The sequence below is a fragment of the Hippocampus zosterae genome, chromosome 3 (assembly GCF_025434085.1).
Source record: "Hippocampus zosterae strain Florida chromosome 3, ASM2543408v3, whole genome shotgun sequence".
Taxonomy (NCBI): Eukaryota; Metazoa; Chordata; class Actinopteri; order Syngnathiformes; family Syngnathidae; genus Hippocampus; species Hippocampus zosterae.
Genome location: NC_067453.1, coordinates 28,055,189 through 28,074,922, shown reverse-complemented (window position 1 = coordinate 28,074,922; position 19,734 = coordinate 28,055,189). Strand labels below are relative to the sequence as shown.

At 43.3% G+C, this 19,734-nt stretch overlaps 3 protein-coding genes across 3 annotated transcripts; 2 read left to right on the top strand and 1 right to left on the bottom strand.

The window, feature by feature from the left end:
- The first annotated feature begins 423 nt into the window (after positions 1–423).
- LOC127598356 (NADH-cytochrome b5 reductase 2) lies at positions 424–7,206 on the top strand. Its single transcript, XM_052062182.1, has 9 exons — positions 424–532; positions 692–835; positions 951–1,023; positions 1,119–1,225; positions 2,626–2,755; positions 4,273–4,356; positions 4,551–4,636; positions 5,195–5,294; positions 6,443–7,206. The coding sequence occupies exons 1-9, from the start codon at positions 518–520 to the stop codon at positions 6,613–6,615; spliced, it is 912 nt and encodes a 303-aa protein (XP_051918142.1). The 5' UTR covers positions 424–517; the 3' UTR covers positions 6,616–7,206.
- Positions 7,172–14,502, top strand: poglut3 (protein O-glucosyltransferase 3). The gene is made up of 6 exons (XM_052062108.1): positions 7,172–7,427; positions 7,822–8,019; positions 9,720–10,003; positions 10,099–10,309; positions 13,211–13,407; positions 13,483–14,502. Exons 1-6 carry the CDS (start codon positions 7,193–7,195, stop codon positions 13,921–13,923), a joined length of 1,566 nt encoding a protein of 521 aa, XP_051918068.1. The 5' UTR covers positions 7,172–7,192; the 3' UTR covers positions 13,924–14,502.
- Positions 14,503–15,133: 631 nt separating this feature from the next.
- Positions 15,134–19,460, bottom strand: rep15 (RAB15 effector protein). The gene is made up of 4 exons (XM_052062194.1): positions 19,329–19,460; positions 19,095–19,242; positions 17,291–17,608; positions 15,134–16,615 (listed from the first exon to the last, which is right to left on the bottom strand). The coding sequence occupies exons 3-4, from the start codon at positions 17,564–17,566 to the stop codon at positions 16,070–16,072; spliced, it is 822 nt and encodes a 273-aa protein (XP_051918154.1). The 5' UTR covers positions 17,567–17,608; positions 19,095–19,242; positions 19,329–19,460; the 3' UTR covers positions 15,134–16,069.
- Between the last annotated feature and the right edge of the window lie 274 nt (positions 19,461–19,734).

The following is a 19,734-nucleotide window of genomic DNA, read 5'->3' as shown; positions in this document are numbered from 1 at the left end:
GGCTCTTTTGGATCGGCTCCCTAAAAAGAGCCGGCTCTTTAGGCTCCCAAATGGCTCCTCCGTTTTTTTTTTTTGCTTAAATTAATTTAATACCAGAAATAACGTAATATGTGTAAAATGAAGTACTAATGCAAAAAATAGACATATCAAATATTTATTATTTATATGGCTTTATTTATATTCTTCTGAACATACTCAACATGGAGTGCTACAAAAATAAAAACAAAGTACAAAGACCCATCTCAAAACAAGGTTGTCAAAAAGTTCCAATCTCTGAATATATGTGTGTGCGTGCGTGTGTAACCCTCCCCTTCCGGCTCCCCAATGAGGAGCTGGTTCCCAATGAGGTGGGAGCCAGCTCCCATCGTTCACTTCAAAGAGCCGGCTCTCGGAGCCAGCTCGTTCGCGAACGACACATCACTAGAAGTAAAAGGCACCATGACTGCGTGGACTCTGGTCTTTCGGGCTGTATGACCGGACAGAACAATCTTCAAACTTTGTGCGACTTGTTTGAACTATGGATCCAAGTATGGTGAGAATAATAATTATTTTCCTCTTGTAATGAAGGCTTTTGACAACTTCTTTGTACTGTAGAGGATAATAATGCATGTAAAATGATGACTGCAGTGACATACCAAATACAGACATCCAATGCAATTGAAGCTGAATATGTCACATCTATGTGTTGCAGCTCCTGTCTGTCGTGGTCGCTGCGTGCGTAGTGGTTCTAAGTGTGCTGTACTTTTTAATGAGCGGCTCTTCAAACAAGAAGAAATTACCCGTCACCTTGCTTGATCCCGTGGTTAAATATCCTCTACAGCTTATAGATAAACAGGTACGCTGAATAAAAACACATGATCTAACAATCAAATATATATATATATATATATATATATATTTTTTTTTTAAATCTTTATCTTGTTTTGGGGGGGGGGGTTGTTTCTTTGCAGGAAATTAGTCATGACACAAAGAAATTTCGGTTTGGCCTTCCCTCTTCAGATCATATCCTTGGACTGCCAGTAGGTATTAACCACCCAACTGTCCTTCTCATTTCTGACTGCATTTGTGCATTTGAACTTGCGTGAGTTCAAACTTCTGGTCCCGGTACTTTTCACCAGGTCAGCACGTGTATCTCTCAGCAAGGGTGAATGGCAGCCTGGTGGTCAGAGCCTACACGCCAGTATCCAGTGATGACCAACAAGGATTTGTGGACCTTGTTGTCAAGGTATTTAACAACTTGCATCGCGTCAACAATTTATTATATGAGAACATACACTCCTAAATGGAGTGGGATCTTTTTGTGGCTCACGGGGGGGGGGGGTCAAACTGTTTGGAAGAAGCTTACATGGATAATGTTTTAATGTAGCAGCGATTACACACAAAGCAAGTAAATTAACACTTTAACATGCAACGCAGATGTGTTTATCCCTGTTCAGGAACAGCGGACAGCTTTATCATGTTATCAGGGTACAGGGTGCATGGAAACGGGTGAAGGGAGCAATAAATTGTCTCTGTGTTATGTGGCACTGACTATTTTTCATGATAGCAATGTGATATTTCTTCATTGTTGTCCCATGAAAAGATAAAATGGAAATGTCAGAGTCTCTTTTGTGCGATACTGAAGTGGGATAATGGGCTTAGTACAGGGGTGTCCAAACTTTTTGCCAAGGGGGCCAGATTTTATGTGGTAAAATGTCGGGGGGCCGACCTTGGCTGACATTCTTTACATTGAACAACAATATTGTTCAAGAAATTTTAGTAAGCCAGTCTGTTTCACATTTCCATTTTTATTTTAATTTCAACAATCTTAAGAATTTCTTTTGGTTCATTTGAAACAGGTATATCACATGCAACTGCTTATTCACTTGACTTTTTCTTAAACAGAAGTCTCCTGAGTGCAAATTGATTGATAAAATGTATCACCATGACTTTTCAATCGTCACAAAACCTTTGACTCGAACAACAGGGAAATGAACAAGCAATACACATATCCATAACTGCAAGGACCATTTGAAATATGACATGTCAGTCAATATAAACACGGAGTGATGTCTTGTTAACTCGTGAGTGATGCCCTCTAGTGTCTAAATGCTATTACTCATTTAGTGAATGCTATTACTCATTTGGCCACTAGAGGGAAGCAGTACTCTATGAAACATCACTCACCAGTCTACGAGACCTCAGTCCATGCAACACGTGTTCCATTGCGCCCAACCTGCGGGCCAGACGGCACCGATTTTATGACAGGGGCCGAGGGCCGGATGAAATTCGACTGCGGGCCGGATTTGGCCCCCGGGCCGGACTTTGGACATGCCTGGCTTAGTACAATCAACCTGGAATAAACATTTGAGAAGCACATGTGACATTTTTTTTGGACACTATATCTTGTAAATGGTGAGGCAGAAGTCAAAGTTAAAACATTTCTGGTGAATATTTTGACTGACCAAAGTGTTTTTGACTGTGGAAGGAAGCCAACCAGAGTATGTAGACTAGCACCCACTTAATATCGAAAGTACATTCAAGGCTCTGACCCAAAGGCCTCAGCCCACATTTGATTTCTTAATGTCCTTACTGTAATTGATTTTTGAAAAATTATACATATACCTTTTTTTTTGTTGTTGCCAGGTGTACTATAAGAACACTCACGCCTCATTCCCAGAGGGAGGGAAGATGTCTCAGTACCTGGACAGCATGGCTATTGGAGACGCAATTGACTTTAGAGGCCCTAATGGACTGCTGGTGTATCGGGGCAAGGGTATGTTTGGACAGGGCATCAGAAAAATATTCAAAGTGTTTCACTTTTTCTACATTTTGTTACAATACAGCCTCATTCCAAGGTAGAATGAATATTTGCCCCTTCAAAATTCAGCATTCATTCACGATATCAGCCCCATTTTAAAAAAAAACTAACACAATACATAAGTATTCACAGCTTTCACTCAAAACTTTGTTGATGCACCTTTGGCAGTAATTATACATCGGTCTTTTTGAATACGATGCCACAAGCTTGGCACATCTCCCTTGAAGCCGTTTCACCCATCCCTTTTGGGGTGCGTCGGTGCGCAGCCATTTTCCGATCTCTCCTGAGATGTTTGATCGGATTCAAATCCGGTCTCTAGTTGGGCCGTTCAAGGACATTCCCAGAGTTGTCCTGAACACACTCCTTGGTTGTCTTGGCTTATGAGCTTTGGGTCATTGTCCTGTTGGAAGGTAAATAAATCTTCTTCAGCTCAATCTGAGGTCCTGAGCATGTTGAAGGTTTTTCATCCATGCGGATGTACATTGCTACATTCATCATTCCTTCAATCCTAACGAGTCTCCAAACAATGTCCTACCTTTGAAAAAAATTGCCATTCCGTATGGCGCTGCCACCGTAGCTTTTTATTTTATTTTATGTTTAAACTCTACGTTTATATTATTAAGAGTACATTTCAAAGAGAAGGAATACATTAACATTTATTTTTAAACAACATATACTATTTATTTTAAGAATTTGATTTTATCTAGCGTTTGGCGGAAATGGAACATATTTCCGGACTGGAGTTTCTGGGGAATCTGAGGTCTGCATGGACGTGGGTAGGGGAGGGCTGAGAATAGTGGTGGTGGAGGGGGTGCAGGGGTGGTAGTTTGGGTGGGGGGCTACAGTAAGACTCACTTGCTGAATTTGGACACAAATTAAGTTGTAGGAACCTCTTGAGGATGAACAATGAAAACATGATGCACCCAAGCCCAGTGTTTGAGCTTGTTCTCCTCGGGCCTGCGTGGGTTTTCTCCGGGTACTCCGGTTTCCTCCCACATTCCAAAAACATGCATAGCAGGCTGATTGAACACTCTAAATTGTCCCTCCGTGTGAGTGTGAGTGCGAGTGCAGATGCTTGTTTGTCTCTGTGTGCCCTGCGACTGGCTGGCAACCGGTTCAGGTTGTCCCCTGCCTACTGCCCGAAGACAGCTGGGATAGGCTCCAGCACGACCCGCGACTTGTGTGACTATGAGCGGATCAGAAAATGGATGGATGAAATGAAATTAATAAATAGATTATGAGATAAAATTAACAATTTTCACATGGTTATTCTGAAGTGTTGTGTGTGCTGCAATGAGGCTGTGTCAACATTTGGAAAAAGTGAAGCGTGGTGAGCCTGTGAATACTTTCTGGATGCAATTTATGTTATTAAACCTCGTTGTAGTGTTCTGTATTTGCACAGTTTCAACAGCAGATGTCACTCTTGTACAAGATAAAAGCAAATGCAGGCCTCTTTTCTCTTCTCTGACCAGGCCAGTTTTCCATCCGACCGGACAAGAAGTCAGAACCAAGGGATTTGAAGTTCAAACATATTGGCATGATTGCTGGAGGAACAGGTTCGTTTAGGTCATATTAATGTCTGTTCGTGAGTCGTACTTGTGTTATTGATGAAGCACTATTGTTAAAATAGAACATCTTCATGAATGGGGAAGATCACTTTTGTGTAGGTGTAGGTTACTTTATCCTTTCCACTAATTGCAAGACAAGGATCATGTATGAGTAATATGAATTAATTGTTTTCCCGTTACAGGTATCACACCAATGTTGCAGTTAATTCGGACAATCACAGCAGATCCCAGTGACAACACGATGTGCCATCTCATTTTTGCCAACCAGGTCAGCTCTCTACTATATTCTTTTTTTATATCGTGTGTGTGTGTGTGTGTGTGTGTGTGCGTGTGTGTGTATATATATATCCAAGATATATATATATATAGGCGCCCCGGTAGTCCAGTGGTTAGCACGTCGGCTTCACAGTGCAGAGGTACCGGGTTCGATTCCAGCTCCGGCCTCCCTGTGTGGAGTTTGCATGTTCTCCCCGGGCCTGCGTGGGTTTTCTCCGGGTGCTCCGGTTTCCTCCCACATTCCAAAAACATGCGTGGCAGGCTGATTGAACACTCTAAATTGTCCCTAGGTGTGAGTGTGGTTGTTCGTCTATGTGTGCCCTGCGATTGGCTGGCAACCGATTGAGGGTGTCCCCCGCCTACTGCCCGAAGACAGCTGGGATAGGCTCCAGCACCCCCCGCGACCCTAGTGAGGATCAAGCGGCTCGGAAGATGAATGAATGAATGAATATATATATAATATATAATATATAATATATACATGCATACACCCACACACACACTGTATTTTTTATTTTTTTTTTATGTATCGCACTTTGTTGTACTCCAGACAGAGAAAGATATTCTACTCGGGGAGGAGCTCCACGAGGTGGAGAAGAGCCATCCTGAAAAGCTGAAGCTCTGGTTTACGCTGGACAAACCTAGTGAGGGTAATCAAGCATTTCTTCAAAGCCGAGCGTCATTGTGACTTTCCCAACAACACTGGCTTAATGTGACTGAGTATGTTGGCTGCTGTAAATATATAATGGAGCGGAAACTTCCAATGTCGACCACAATACATTCCGTGATGCCGGATGGCTCTTAGTTCTTCAGATTTCAAAACAAATCTTTCCATAGTATTGCTATGATGACAGATATTGGCAGCACAAGTATTGCCGAAAGTCTGTCAGCTTTGGAGGCATTGTTGAATTTTCCAAGTGAGGAAGCTAACAAAGACTTGTCGGCTGAGGGAAAATCCCAGCAGACCGAGCAAGGAGCTAGAGCTCTGACACAGTGTTAAAGCAGCTTGGGGGAAAAAAAACGCACATTTGCATAATCCTTAAAGCGAGAAGAAAATAACGAGCATATTTTACATAAGCTCTGTTGTAAAATCTTTGAAAGATGTTCCTACTCTTCCTTGCTGTGTCTTCATTCGTTCAACAGATCCATGATCATCAATCATCAGAAGTACAGCGGTGCTGTCATGCTTTGGAGTGCTTTTTTTTTTTTCTTGGTTTCCATAGATGTCAGCAAAAGCGTGTTCCTAATTTTCAAACAGAGGCTAATTACTTGAAAATGTCATTATTTACTTCAATTTTTGAGGCCTGATTTATCAAACACAGATTTTGTTCAGAGTGTTAATGTTTTTAAGAGAGGCTCAGAGCGAACAAGAGCATCAGTGAATGTCCTATGCTTTTCGGATGGACTACTATGTTGGTTGTTTTCCATTTTAAATCTAAGATTGTGACTCTTACTGTCATGAAGAATACATTTACATGCATTACCCGGCAAGCAAACACTATTGATGACAAACAGAAAGTGTTCCACTGCGAACGGAATGATTTGGGGAGTGTACTCACCTCCTCTTATTGGAACAGTGAGGCAACTTCCTTTATTTTTGCTAAGATATTTGGATTGACATCGAAAGCTGAACATTGTTTGAAATGACTGCGTTGAGCCTAAGTCTTGTCTTGAGCAGGAAAATTGCATGCTCTATCGGCTTTAAGTCTGGCTTGACCTGACAAGTCTAAAACTTGACCTTTCAGTAATTCGTGACCATTTCTGCTCCTCCCTCCTTTCCCTGTTGTTCATTGTATAGGTTGGAAGTACAGTTCCGGGTTTGTGACTGCAACTATGATCGAGGCTCACCTCCCACCTGCATCCTCAGATGTTCTTGTCGTTTTGTGTGGTCCTCCTCCAATGATCCAGTATGCGTGTCTGCCAAATCTGGAGAAGCTGGGATACAAAACAGAACACATCTTTGCATACTAATATTGAAATTATAACAGTCGTCCCTGTAACGATGCCGGGTGTTTTTTTTTAACACTTTTAAATTGCAATAACGTTTTTTCCCCCCCCCCATCTTCTAAAATGTGAGTGTGTCTAACAATGATGTCGCAATGCTTAGTGCCACATGGACAATACTGTAACTTTGCTTATGCATTGTATAAAATGACAGTCCAAGTACACAGCCTACCTATGGCGACCAGCAGTCACCTGAAGCACCGTGAAGACTAGCACATAGCAACCGACTGGCTAATTTCTTTGTTGTTGCCGGTGTGTTTTTAGAGCCACGCGCTGTAGAGAAAAAAATAACTTGATTTGGATTATGTAGGCTATGGCAATGTAGACTATATGAGCTAAACTGGATTTGCTTTTCATCATCAGTCGTGTGAAAAAAGTTAAACGGCAGTAGTTCTGGAATGTGTCGTTTACTGTTGGATTGGAAAATGTTCGACGGACCTGAATGCATCACCGCTTAGTGGGCGTGTCCATCTGAGCCAACATGTCGACTGAGAAGTAAAAGTTTTCTGTCAATCTTTGATCTATCTGGCTACCACGCAATACAATGTTTAAACGTAACGTAGACTCGCTCACGCCTTCTCGTCATGCTTTACCGTGTGTTCATTTGGTCTTCGTTGTATTTATTATCTTACAAATCACGGTTGTTAACGGCGAAAGAATCAGCCCCGGGAGTTGTCTCATCTGGGGTCCAGGACTTGACCCTCATGTAGTTTTGCCGGTCCGCTACTTCTTCATTCAAGCGGTCGATTTCAAAGGAGAAAATTTCAGTTCATCTCCAGGTACGACTTTATTAATATTCATTGGCGCGAATCTGGTTGGTTACTACATTGGCCGTCATCCATGTCTCATGAAAAAATAGATTAGAATGATTCAGGGGTCTTTAATTCTGTTCCTTGAGGGCCGCTGTCCTGCCTGTTTTCCATCTTGCCCTGCTGCAACAAGACCTTATTCAAATTATGTCGATCGTTAGCCAGCTTCTGCAGACTTGGCTGATTATCTGATCATTTCAAGCAGGTATGCTTGCAGCACAGAGAGGTGTAAAACATCCAGCAAAGTGGCCCTTGAAGGACAGGATTGAAGACCCCTGTCAGATTTCAGAAGGGAAATTTCTACTCCGACGTCTCATTTTTACTTTCAATGAATATGAATGATCATAATTGCGGTCTTGTACAGGTAAAGACACATTTAAAGTGAAGATAACTTCACTGGAGAAGAAAGAGCATGTCCGCATCCACGTTCCCCCACCTTTGGACAGAGGAGATGGATCCTTCATGGTGAGGTACCGGTTGTACAATACAGCATCGACGGGCCTGAAGGTTGAGATCTTCCATCATGAAACTGCTGTTGCTAAATCACCCTACATCGTCCGAGGTTAGTTTGTCATGCACAGAGTGTAAACACCAGCTGTGGGTATGCCAGTCCGTCAGTCATCCTTCTGTCATTATTTCAGCACGAATGTATATAACAACCTGAACTTCTAATGTCCCCTTAATCACCGTAGCGAGACGTAAAGCCACTGGCACTCACCGGAGGGCGTCACCAGCTCCCTTTGACTGGTGCACATGCCCCAGTGTTAATGAGCTGTGCCCAGTATCCGCTGCAGACTGCCATTATACTGATGGGTATGATGGATACATTGGGGAGGGAGAGAGAATGCTACACAGTTTTTAGTATGTCATAGACATCCGCAGGGTTTCCCGACCTTTATTCATTTGCTTGTAACAGACGCTCCCCGCTGACCTAATGGCGAATTTAGCTAGCCATTCAGACCTCCGCTGTTGAGCCTCTCTACCCTCAATGGCGGATACAAAACACAAGAATGACTAAGTGCAATTGTAGTTGAGGCTAACGGCAACACAAAGTTGAGTTACATCCCCAAATTGTGATGTCCAATAGTGTGCAGACTAGTGAAGATAAATATCCATCCATCCATCCATCCATCCATCCATCCATCCATCCATCCATCCATCCATTTTCCGAACCGCTTAATCCTCACTAGGGTCGCGGGGGGTGCTGGAGCCTATCTCAGCCGTCTCCGGGCAGTAGGCGGGGGACACCCTGAATCGGTTGCCAGCCAATCGCAGGGCACACAGAAACGAACAACCATTCGCACTCACACTCACACCTAGGGACAATTTAGAGTGTTCAATCAGCCTGCCACGCATGTTTTTGGAATGTGGGAGGAAACCGGAGCACCCGGAGAAAACCCACGCAGGCCCGGGGAGAACATGCAAACTCCACACAGGGAGGCCGGAGCTGGAATCGAACCCGGTACCTCTGCACTGTGAAGCCGACGTGCTAACCACTGGACTACCGGGTCGTTGAAGATAGTTTTAAAAAAAAAAAGGATGGATAGCTTAACAATGCTCCCACATTGCATTGTGTTATTACTGTCATCATAATAATTGATACTTGGCTATGGCTCATTGAATGAATTCTAGTGATGGTGAGTGATATTTTTAATCATTTGTTTTTATTTTGGTCCTTAAAATGAGCTTAACATGAAAATGACCATTGGCACTGACAACTTTGGGCTCATGCATTTATTTAAAAATAAGTGTGTGCAATGTGCATTGTTGAAATGTCACAAATGAGTCAATAATTTGGATTTATTTTTTTAAGTATTAATATTAATTAAATATATAGTACAATAAAACACCCCCTCATGCAGTCCCACTATTATGTTCCTGGCAGAATTTTATAATTAGGAATTTTTTTTTTTTAATTGTTCAGTAAGTGAATTTCTAATTTGGCAGCTGTGCGAATGTAATGTGGTCAAAAATTTGGGGTGAACAAATTCTAGTGCTAGTGCAACCAAGAAAAAAAGTTGGGCGCACCAGTGCAGCCAGAACAGAAATTAGTCTAGGTCCTGCATTTCACACTCCATGTCCATGCACCCATTTTAGGTTGACCCAGTCGAAAGGTATAGCCCACGTTTTTTGTGCTTCATGTTTCAAGTGGGATTAAATTAAAGTCCTTTTTTTTTTAAATCCTTACTTGTAACGCAAAAATAAGGTAACTGTTGTGTTAAAAAATATATTCATATTTTGATCATTATTTTCAATGTGTAGGTCCAGTCTATCATGAGTACTGTGACTGTCCTGAACCCGATGCCTCCGCATGGCAGAGTGTCATGCAGTGTCCACTCGACGAGCCTCAGATTGAGGCGGACTTTAAATCATTCCCGTCGATCGACCTGCAGCGCCTCCGGGAGCAGGGGCCTCAAAGATTTGCAAACCGAGGAGGCATCATTCACTACGCCATCCTGAATAATCGTCTGTACCGCCGAGCGCTGGGAAAATACACCGACTTCAAGATGTTTTCGGATGAAATGCTGCTATCCCTGACGAGGAAGGTACATCCTTTACAATCTTTCAAGCACCTCTTCAAGAAAGTCTTTCAGAAGTAGCTTTTGATTACTGACCGGATTGTTACCGTCCACCCGTGAAGGTGAAGGTGCCCGATGTCGAGTTTTACATCAACGTCGGCGACTGGCCGTTGGAGACGAGGCCGGCTGATGCGGGCCCTGTCCCGGTTTTGTCCTGGTGCGGATCTACAGACTCACGAGATATCGTCCTCCCCACCTACGAGATCACTCATTCAACTCTGGAAAGCATGAGAGGCGTCACCAATGACCTGCTCTCTGTTCAAGGCAACACAGGTAACGCACTCGTGGGTCACCGGAAGGAAATTTTGATGTTTACCTTTTCATGCATCAATAATGATAACCTGTAACCTGCAAATCGGAGCCATCAGATCAGAATAAATGTGCCCACCACACCCTTAAAGATCAGGAGGAAAATAAAAACAAAAAAACTTATTACCGTGCCTGGCTGATCACGCATCGTAAATGCTTCTGACATCATCCCACTAATTCAACCGCTGTATTCAAAGCGTAGCTGCTATTCGTCTAAAGCAGATGTGCCGTGCGGAATAAATCTCCATAATAACGTTTGTTTTTCTCCATTCGTTGCTGCCGAGTCACGCGAGTGACGGCAGGGATAACGGAGACCTCTGGAGTTCCCTCGCTGTTCGTGTTTTGTGCAATGTCACTATGGCTTTTCTATTCTTGTACGAATTGTCTTCCTGCTTGGCAAGGAGCAGATAGAAGAATACATTTGTATGTATTTGTTCCGAAGTGGCGTGCCACTCTGTTCCACTAGCTCACAAACAATGTGCATATATTTTTGAGTGCCCCAGGTGAGCATCATAAAAACAATACTCATATATATATATATATATATATATATATATATATATATATACACCGTATTGGCCCGAATATAAGACGGTGTGTTTTGTATTGAAATAAGACTGAAAAAGTGGGTGTCGTCTTATATTCGGGGTCTAGACATTATACCCATTCACGACGCTAGATGGCGCCAGATATTGAAGCGAATGCTGAACTTGACTCTCCAGGCCAAAGTAAAACCTTGCCACGAAGAATAAAAATAAAAAAAGCTGTAGCACGAAGAAGAAAAATAAAAATAGCGGTAAGAAGGAAAAGAGAAGAAAATAATCAGAGATAACAGAAAATGGAGAACCGTAGTGACAATCTGGAGAAATGTGAGTAGAAGATCGGCCAGGTTAACCGGCAGCTGAGGAGAAGTTGTGATGCAATTTACATTTCCAAAACCAGAAGCCATTCATTTACGATTGTGACTGCACTTTAGATTTGAATGAGGCAAAATAACATAATTTTCTCTCAAATATATTGTTATAATCATTTGTTTCAGATGCACTGTAATTATTTTCTGTATGAAAAATAATTTGGTGTTCAAAAAGTATTTTTTTAAACTTGAGTCTTGAAGAGGGGGTTTGTCTTATAATCAAGACCATCTTATATTCGGGACAATACGGTACACCCTTCAGTATTGCAAGTCCGATTTAAGATGTGATTATATGTTCACGGTTCTTTTCCCATATATTTTAGTTTTATTTTAACAAACACAAGCAAGACGTTCATTTTTTTTATTTTTTACATGAAACTATCAGATGTACTATGGAGGAATGTTTTAGTGTTATAGGTTAGGCTTGTGCTAAAATAATAACCAAACCTTTTTATCTACTTAGTCATGCAGACAAGGGTGTACTTCAACGCACCTAAAAGCATTCAATTTTCCCAACGCCAACAGTGCGCCCTGTAATCCGATGCATCTTATATATGGCGTCACAGTCCCTTTTACATTTCGCTTTGAGTTGTATCCGTGTTAGTGTTCCAATGCCATCTAGTGGTGATAATCAGCAGGCAGCAATTGTAACCTAAAATGGTTCTGGGCAACGCTAATTGACATGTGCATTCGCCAACACACACTCACACAAACAAACAGACAGCTACTTTGTGAGCACTGCGCAGCCATTATGAAACGGAGACAATACCAAAAGCGTAGTTAACTACTGACTAAATGAAGGAAGCAGGAGACAAGCAAGACTTCAAAGGATATTTAGCCCCTTGTCGATGTGAGCCCATGAGGTTTGTGTGCCTTTTTGTTGAATCGTAACTTTTGTCTTCCATTTATTGTTTTGAAATGTCATTTGTATTTACAGGTATACGTTTCATGTCCATGTTTGTGACCAGTTCTCAATGCTACAGCTGCAGCGGTTGTGAGCGGTTTATGACAGGGGCCGAGGGCCGGATGAAATTCGGCCGCGGGCCGGATTTGGCCCCCGGGCCGGACTTTGGACATGCCTGCTCTAGATAAATAAAGCTGTATTGTATTATATTGTATTTGTGGGCGGCCCGGTAGTCCAGTGGTTAGCACATCGGCTTCACAGTGCAGAGGTACCGGGTTCGATTCCAGCTCCGGCCTCCCTGTGTGGAGTTTGCATGTTCTCCGGGCCTGCGTGGGTTTTCTCTGGGTGCTCCGGTTTCCTCCCACATTCCAAAAATATGCATGGCAGGCTGATTGAACACTCTGAATTGTCCCTAGGTGTGAGTGTGAGTGCGAATGGTTGTTCGTCTATGTGTGCCCTGCGATTGGCTGGCAACCGATTCAGGGTGTCCCCCGCCTACTGCCCGGAGACAGCTGGGATAGGCTCCAGCGCCCCCCACGACCCTAGTGAGGATAAAGCGGTACGGAAGATGAATGAATGAATGAATGTATTTGCTTTGGCGTAGCACCACCTAGTGGATGCATAATGCAACCGCAGCCAATATTGTAGCTTCTATTCGGTGTACCTTATAATGCGGTGAGCCCAAGATATGAAAAACGTTTTGAAATTGGCCATTCATTGAAGGTGCGCCTTATGGTGTGGAAAATACGGTATATATACCGTATATAGCATGCATTGCATTATGAAACATTGTAGGGGGTAGACTTGTGACTCCTATATTATGGACAGACTATGTTCTCCTTAATAATGCATACTGTAAACAAAAAAAGTTCATCATGTCAAGTATGTGAAAATATAAATTCTGCCGAGCTGAAGACCTAATCATACAACTATCGGGAAGTGCAACACCACTCGAGTCAAGAATTGGAAACTTTGAGTGTCGCCGATGTGATGGATTTAATCGCGTTTGGACCAAATAAAAGCAAAGACTCTGGACAATCTCTTTCAGGTCCCTCGTGGGTAAACAAAACCGATCGGGCCTTTTTCCGTGGCAGGGACAGCCGAGAGGAACGTCTCCAGCTGGTCTCTCTGTCCAAGAAACATCCCAAGCTTCTGGATGCCGGCATCACAGGATGGTTCTTTTTCAGAGACCGGGAGAAACATGTTGGCAAAGCGCCGCTTGTTGGATTCTTTGATTTCTTTAAGGTGAGGGTTAGGTCATTGGATCTACGTGCAAAAGCATGCGTGTTTCTTTATTCACCATGGTTTTGTTCTGCTCAGTACAAGTACCAGGTGAACGTGGACGGTACCGTGGCAGCGTATCGTTTCCCTTACCTGATGCTTGGAAACAGTCTGGTTCTGAAGCAGGACTCGCCCTACTATGAACATTTCTACAGTAGTCTGAAAGCTGGCACCCACTACCTCCCCTTTAAGAGAAACCTGTCAGACCTGCTGGAAAAAATCAAATGGGCCAAAGAGAATGATGCCGAGGCGCGAAAGATGGCCACGGCCGGTCAGGCCGCGGCCCGCGAGCTGCTGCCCCCTAGCAGACTCTACTGTTACTACTACCGAGTGCTGCTGACGTATGCCGGACGGCAGTCGGGCCGGCCGAGCCGCCACGCCGACATGGAGCCGGTGCCTCTGTCGGATGAACACGAAAATGGGTGTACGTGTGGGCGTGACGGCAACAAAGAAGAAAAGTCTGTCAGAGATGAACTATGACGCAACTTCGACAGAGAAAATATCGCAATCCGGCACCGTCTGTGAATTTTGAAAGTAGGTCGTGAAACATTTGGGAAAGTACGACTCTTTTTCCAGATTAAAACACCAAAAAAAAAGTTTCATGATTTTATGAACAATATTTTTTTTTTATTACTTTGTCATTTTACTTTCACGTATCATATTTTTTTATTGACTCCTCCGGTCACCCCGTCCATGTTTTCATATTCATTTCCTTCTAAAGTGTTCAACAAAAATAAAATCCAAATTCCGGACCCAAGGATGCCTATTTACTCATACGCTGTCTCATGAGGGTGAAGAAAAGACATTTCTGAAATGGATGTAACAGAGACAAAAATATTCAACCACAAATTTTGTGTGAAGTATAAAATAAGTTGAAAAGGAAGCTCGCCACCCAAAGGAAACTGTTTATGACTTGTGACATGGGACTAGACTCAAGTCCCATGTCAAGAAACCCTCGTGTCACTTGAGGGTTTCGTCCCACAGTGCAAATATTAGCAATGCAGTAGTCACAAACTTAAGTGTCATTTGTATGCGCTCTAAGTAAATATTGTCAAACTTTGGCTGGGCGATGATGCATTGCACGCACCTTTATGGAATATCTTCCCAAAGGAACTCCGAGGTGTTCTTGATACCTCCGCTCAACAAGGCACCTTGACAAACGGCTGTCGTCAATCGAATTACTGTTACAGGGAGTGGGACACCAACATGCGACAGACTTTGCTTCTTCGGTTGAACGTGTGTAGCATTGTGGGCGCCATTAAAGTTTATAATAATAATAATAATAATGCATTTTATTTATAAGTTTAGGTGAATTCTAGTCTTGAAATAAAGAGAAATCTGTTCCAAGCTTGTGACTTGACCGTATATTGTGTGTACATTTAAGTAAAAGGGGCCCCCGTTCATGGGTCTGATTTCACATTGTTACATTTTGGAGGCAAAGAATGCAATGGAATCGGGAGGCGGGGGTTGGGATTTTATTCATCACGTTTTTAAACAAATTGAGGTCTTGAGCCATATATTACGAAGGAAAAAAAAGACGATTGGTACCTACAGCAAAATTCAACTTCAATTTTCAGCTCAATCTGTCTCTGACGTCACACAGAAGAGAGAAAAAAACCAATCGTGTGTGATGTCAAACCAGCAAATCTCCCAAGACTTCATAATACGACACTGATGGCGTTTGCTGGAGTTTTTTTTTCTTTTTTTTCGTTTTTTTTTTTAATGATTACACCACAGAAGATCCCAAGTGACAGCAAGGAAGAGAACTAGAGATAGACGTCCAAAAGGGGTGGGTGAATCTCTTTCCTGGCTGCTAAGTACTACGAGCCATAATATCAATTCGGTTGCTAAGTACTACGAGCCATAATATCAATTCGGTTTTTCCGTGGACCCCAGTAACCGTCTTTTAAAGCCTCGTTGGCTGCGACCAGCATTGGCGCTCGATGATTCAGTCTCAACTCGTAAGAACAGCATGGCGGCCATGGCCACAGATGGACTTTTCCGACTCTCTGTGGCAACACAACGCGGCATTGTGGTGGGCATGAGTCTCACACCCCCAATGCTCAATGCGATTTATTAAACTTTTTTTTTTTCAAGTTGCTTTATTTCTAATTCGCTAGGCAACGCTAGTTGAATTGAATTCCATTCGAAATATCAGTGGCAATTGCTGCATTTTTGTCACCTTTTTTTCTCCATTTATTATTAAATCATAGTCATTAAAAAATAAGAGTGTACGGAGGCTAACCTATGCGATACATATTGCCCCGTTGACGAGATGTGATAATTTATCGTGTTGTCACTTTTGTCTCCCAATAATCAAATATTGAGACTCCACACAGACAGAAACGATAAACATTTACACTTACCGAAAATCGGCTAAGTGTAAAATAACATCTGAAGCAAAATGCGCTGTAGCGAAACCAAATAATACGACTTCATGTAGAGGTTGCGATGAGTGAAATTCAGGTTTTACAAAGGCGATGGATTTATGCTCGCAATAATTATTTGAATTATGATCACAAAACCTGTGCTGAAATTAGAACCAAATTATTGAGGACTCCCCCACCCTTGCTCACCGGTGTTACGCGTGCTTAGAATTGCTTTTGAGAATATGATGATCTTGGCATCAGCTGAATTTAATCATAAGGGTGAGCGGCTCTCCCTCATTCCGAGTGACGATGGACTGCATCATCCCGGAGGGGGTGTGCAGGTAGCGCGAACCCTTGAAGAAGTTCTCCAGAAGAGCTCTATCGATCTTGTCGCACTTCCCCATGGCCGCTTCCAAGTTGTTGCTGAGAACGCCGTAGATATTGTTCTTGTCGTTTTTCCTCCCGAAGAACAAGAATAGAGCGTAGCAGTCCTTGCCCACCGAAGTGCAGAAGTCCACCATCCTCTCGTACATGTTCCTGTCGCTGGACTCCCTCTGGGCCATTTGGACGCTTTCGCTGCATGTCTCCGGGAGAACGCCGTCCTCCTCGCCGCCCTCCTTGTCGGACAGGTGGAGCACCTGCACGGCGATCTGGACGCGAGGGTTCTTGGTGGGCTTCTCCAACACGGCCCACACCCAGTCGGCCCCCAGCAGGATGCGTTGCTCGGGGGTCATGGCCGTGCAGTTAAAGTTGTCGGTCAGGTTGAGGTTGACACTCTGGGAGATGTAGGTCATTAGGAAGATCTGCAAGAGATAATATATAAGGGCAAATCGTCTCGATGAAATTGGACACGGTCGTTGTTGGGGGTAAGAACAAATTTACTTTAGTATTTCATTTTCTGACAACTTATTACTTTTACTCACAAAATATTGATGGATTTATTTTATCCACCACCACCAAAAAAAACCTCTTTTACACGATAGCCCATATATTTTGCTAATTAAAATTTCAATAGAGGGCGGCCCGGTAGTCTAGTGGTTAGCACGTTGGTTTCACAGTGCGGAGGTGCCGGGTTCGATTCCGGCTCCGGCCGCCCTGTGTGGAGTTTGCATGTTCTCCCCTGCGTGGGTTTTCTCCGGGTGCTCCGGTTTCCTCCCACATTCCAAAAATATGCATGGCAGGCTGATTGAACACTAGAAATTGTCCCTAGGTGTGAGTGTGAGTGCGAATGGTTGTTCGTCTGTGTGTGCCCTGCGATTGGCTGGCAACCGGTTCAGGGTGTCCCCCGCCTACTGCCCGGAGGCAGCTGGGATAGGCTCCAGCACCCCCCGCGACCCTAGTGAGGATCAAGCGGCTCGGAAGATGAATGAATGAATGAATGAACTACAAGGCTGGAGGGGATTTACTGGGGCTATACTGGTTTATGATGGAATGATAGCACCCACTCACCCTGGTGTAGTGCCACGCCCGCATATTACCTGAGTGAGGGCGTCTGGGCTGGGGTGGAACTTGTCCTCTGGATCCTTGAAGACGAGGTACTCCTGAGTTCGGGATGAGGCAGTGGTGATGCAGTCAGTGAAGAGGGGGATGAAATCATTGGGCTTGGCAACCGGGGGCCGTCTTAGCGTGGAGAAGATGCTTCGTCGAGGGGGTGCGGCGTCATTGGTGGCGGGAGGGTTGTAGGGCTTGAAAGAGGTGAAGAAGTTGCCATCCTGAAAGGGCTTAGCGGAGGGTTTACTCATGTTGTCCCCCATGCTCGACGGACAGTGACGATCAGAGTGGGGTCTCACGATACACTGCGCAGAAGAGTAGGAAGGAGATGAGTTGAATCTGATATTAGCAACAACGTACAACACTACCTTGCCTTGTGAGGGGCCCCGATTTAAATACCAGCGGGTGTTTTCTTTTTTATTTTTATTTTATTTATTTTTTGCTTCACAATCAAACATCCGTCCACCATCAGTTCACGTGGTTACACTGCAGTGAAACTGATAGCCTATTTGTTGAAAAAAGGAGAGCTCTGGTTTTATTTTTATTTTTTTTTAACGCAGACTTTATTAATGGTTTTCACAGTCTCAACAAATACAGGCACTGTAGTCTTTGTCCAGCTCCGTGCCTTTTTCCATTCCATTCGAGAGGCGTTCATGGCCGCCTCCGAAAAACGTAAATTAATTCTTACTTCAATGAAAGCATGAAGAAAATCAAGCGAGGAAATCACAAAATAAATTCTGTAGGGGAGCGTGGATATAGAATTTAGTTTGTGATTTTGTCGGTTGATTTTCTGTTTTGATGCATTATTTTCAATTTTCGTAGTTTCATTTAAGTACAGTAATATAGTTAACTAGCTGGTTCGCTAGTTCCTGCGGAAGGCTGGTAAGGTGGGCCTTTGGCCCACAAAAGTGTTGTTGCTTGGTTCAACTTTTTGTTCATCTTCATTGCTTATCGCGAAAATAAAGAGATGTTTAGCTCTACTAAATAACTAACAATTTCATTGCAATGCTTGTGGGTAGACAACATTTTTTCGCTAAGATGCCCGCGCGATCGTAGTGAGCCACTGCCTGAGCGGCGCAGTGGCGGCGCGCAGCGGCGTGGTTGAAGTAGGTACGTTTTGAAAAGGGACAGACGGAAGGACAGACCGCGTGCGGGACGACGAAAATATAGATTTACATTTTTCAGAGGCGGTCATGAACGCCTCTCAAGTTGAATGGTAGGAGCGTAGTGGAGCGCCATCTAGTGGAGGCATTATAGATTGCGCCTTTTAATACGAAGCATGCAATGTATGAAGAAAAAAATGTACAAAATAGCCATTCATTGAAGGTGCGCCTCATAATCCAGTGCGCCTTTTCGTGCGGAAAATACGGTAAATTTACAAGTCAAAGTACCAGTGCAGTTTGAGAGCTGCAGAATTGAAGCTGCAGAAACCTCCCAAATTGAATACTTTGAAGTCATACAATGTGGATTTCAACCAAAATGATCATGAGCAAATCCTGCGAGACTTCTGCGTTTTCCAGATTTTGTGACCATCATTGTCCTTGTCAACGACCATGTATGCATGGTACCAGAAATGAAGTCCTGACTGCTCAGTAGAATGCGGCGAAAGCAGCAATATGGCATCATCATGTGTAAAAGATAAATGTACACAACAAATGCAGTTATGTTTTGGAATGGCGGATTCAACAGATTGAAATGTACTGCCATATGGAGCGCTGCAACTTTCATTATAGTCACTGTCACAAATTTGTACAAAAAAAAACATTTATTTGCTGAAAATATGGAGCTTACCTAGGACGGCCCCGGATGTTTTAAGCCGTTCCAAGTCCAGTTCCTCTGCTCCTCTTCCCTTGCCTGCTCATGTACACAAGGTGTGTGCGTTTTTTTTTTTTTGGTGTCGACAGGAGTCTTCAGTACAGCGAATGACTTTCCATCCCAGCTTCAAATGGGAGGTGAAAGTGTTAGCAAGGGTTGGGGTTTTGTCATTTAGGCCATTTTACGTAAGTCAACAAAAAGCTATCTTACCAGTTATAAACTTGAAGAAGCTTTTTCTCGACTGCGGTTGGCCTGAAGGGTTTGGCAAGTAAACAAGCCCTTTCACTGTTTTTCAAGGGAGGCTCAAATGAGGACGTTGGTTTACAAAAATGGAGCAAAAGTTAACAGCGATAAAAAGAAAATGGAGAGTTTCAAGGACTGGGAAAGCGAACATCAAAACTGGCATGAGCAATTTCATACATTGTTGTAATTAGAACGCATTCTTTTGTCTTTCCTCATTTCTAAAAACAGGAACTTGACAAACCATGCAGCAGAAGGCCAGCTAGACCACTCTGATGCAAAACGCAATGTACAATGTACATGCATAGTTTTATACAATGCTGCAAAAAGTATTTGCCTTCTTAAAAAATATGTACTGTATTTATTGTTTTTGTAC

Excerpts from the sequence above, each read along its gene's own strand:
- LOC127598356 (XM_052062182.1), top strand. Across the intron at positions 2,756-4,272 it reads GCTGGTGTATCGGGGCAAGG|GCCAGTTTTCCATCCGACCG; the intron begins GTATGTTTGGAC and ends TTCTCTGACCAG. Across the intron at positions 4,357-4,550 it reads CATGATTGCTGGAGGAACAG|GTATCACACCAATGTTGCAG; the intron begins GTTCGTTTAGGT and ends TTCCCGTTACAG.
- poglut3 (XM_052062108.1), top strand. The coding sequence starts at position 7,193 with ATGTTTAAACGTAACGTAGACTCGCTCACGCCTTCTCGTCATGCTTTA. Across the intron at positions 8,020-9,719 it reads ATCACCCTACATCGTCCGAG|GTCCAGTCTATCATGAGTAC; the intron begins GTTAGTTTGTCA and ends TTCAATGTGTAG. Across the intron at positions 10,004-10,098 it reads TGCTATCCCTGACGAGGAAG|GTGAAGGTGCCCGATGTCGA; the intron begins GTACATCCTTTA and ends CCACCCGTGAAG.
- rep15 (XM_052062194.1), bottom strand. The coding sequence starts at position 17,566 with ATGGGGGACAACATGAGTAAACCCTCCGCTAAGCCCTTTCAGGATGGC. Across the intron at positions 16,616-17,290 it reads GCCCAGACGCCCTCACTCAG|ATCTTCCTAATGACCTACAT; the intron begins GTAATATGCGGG and ends TATCTCTTGCAG.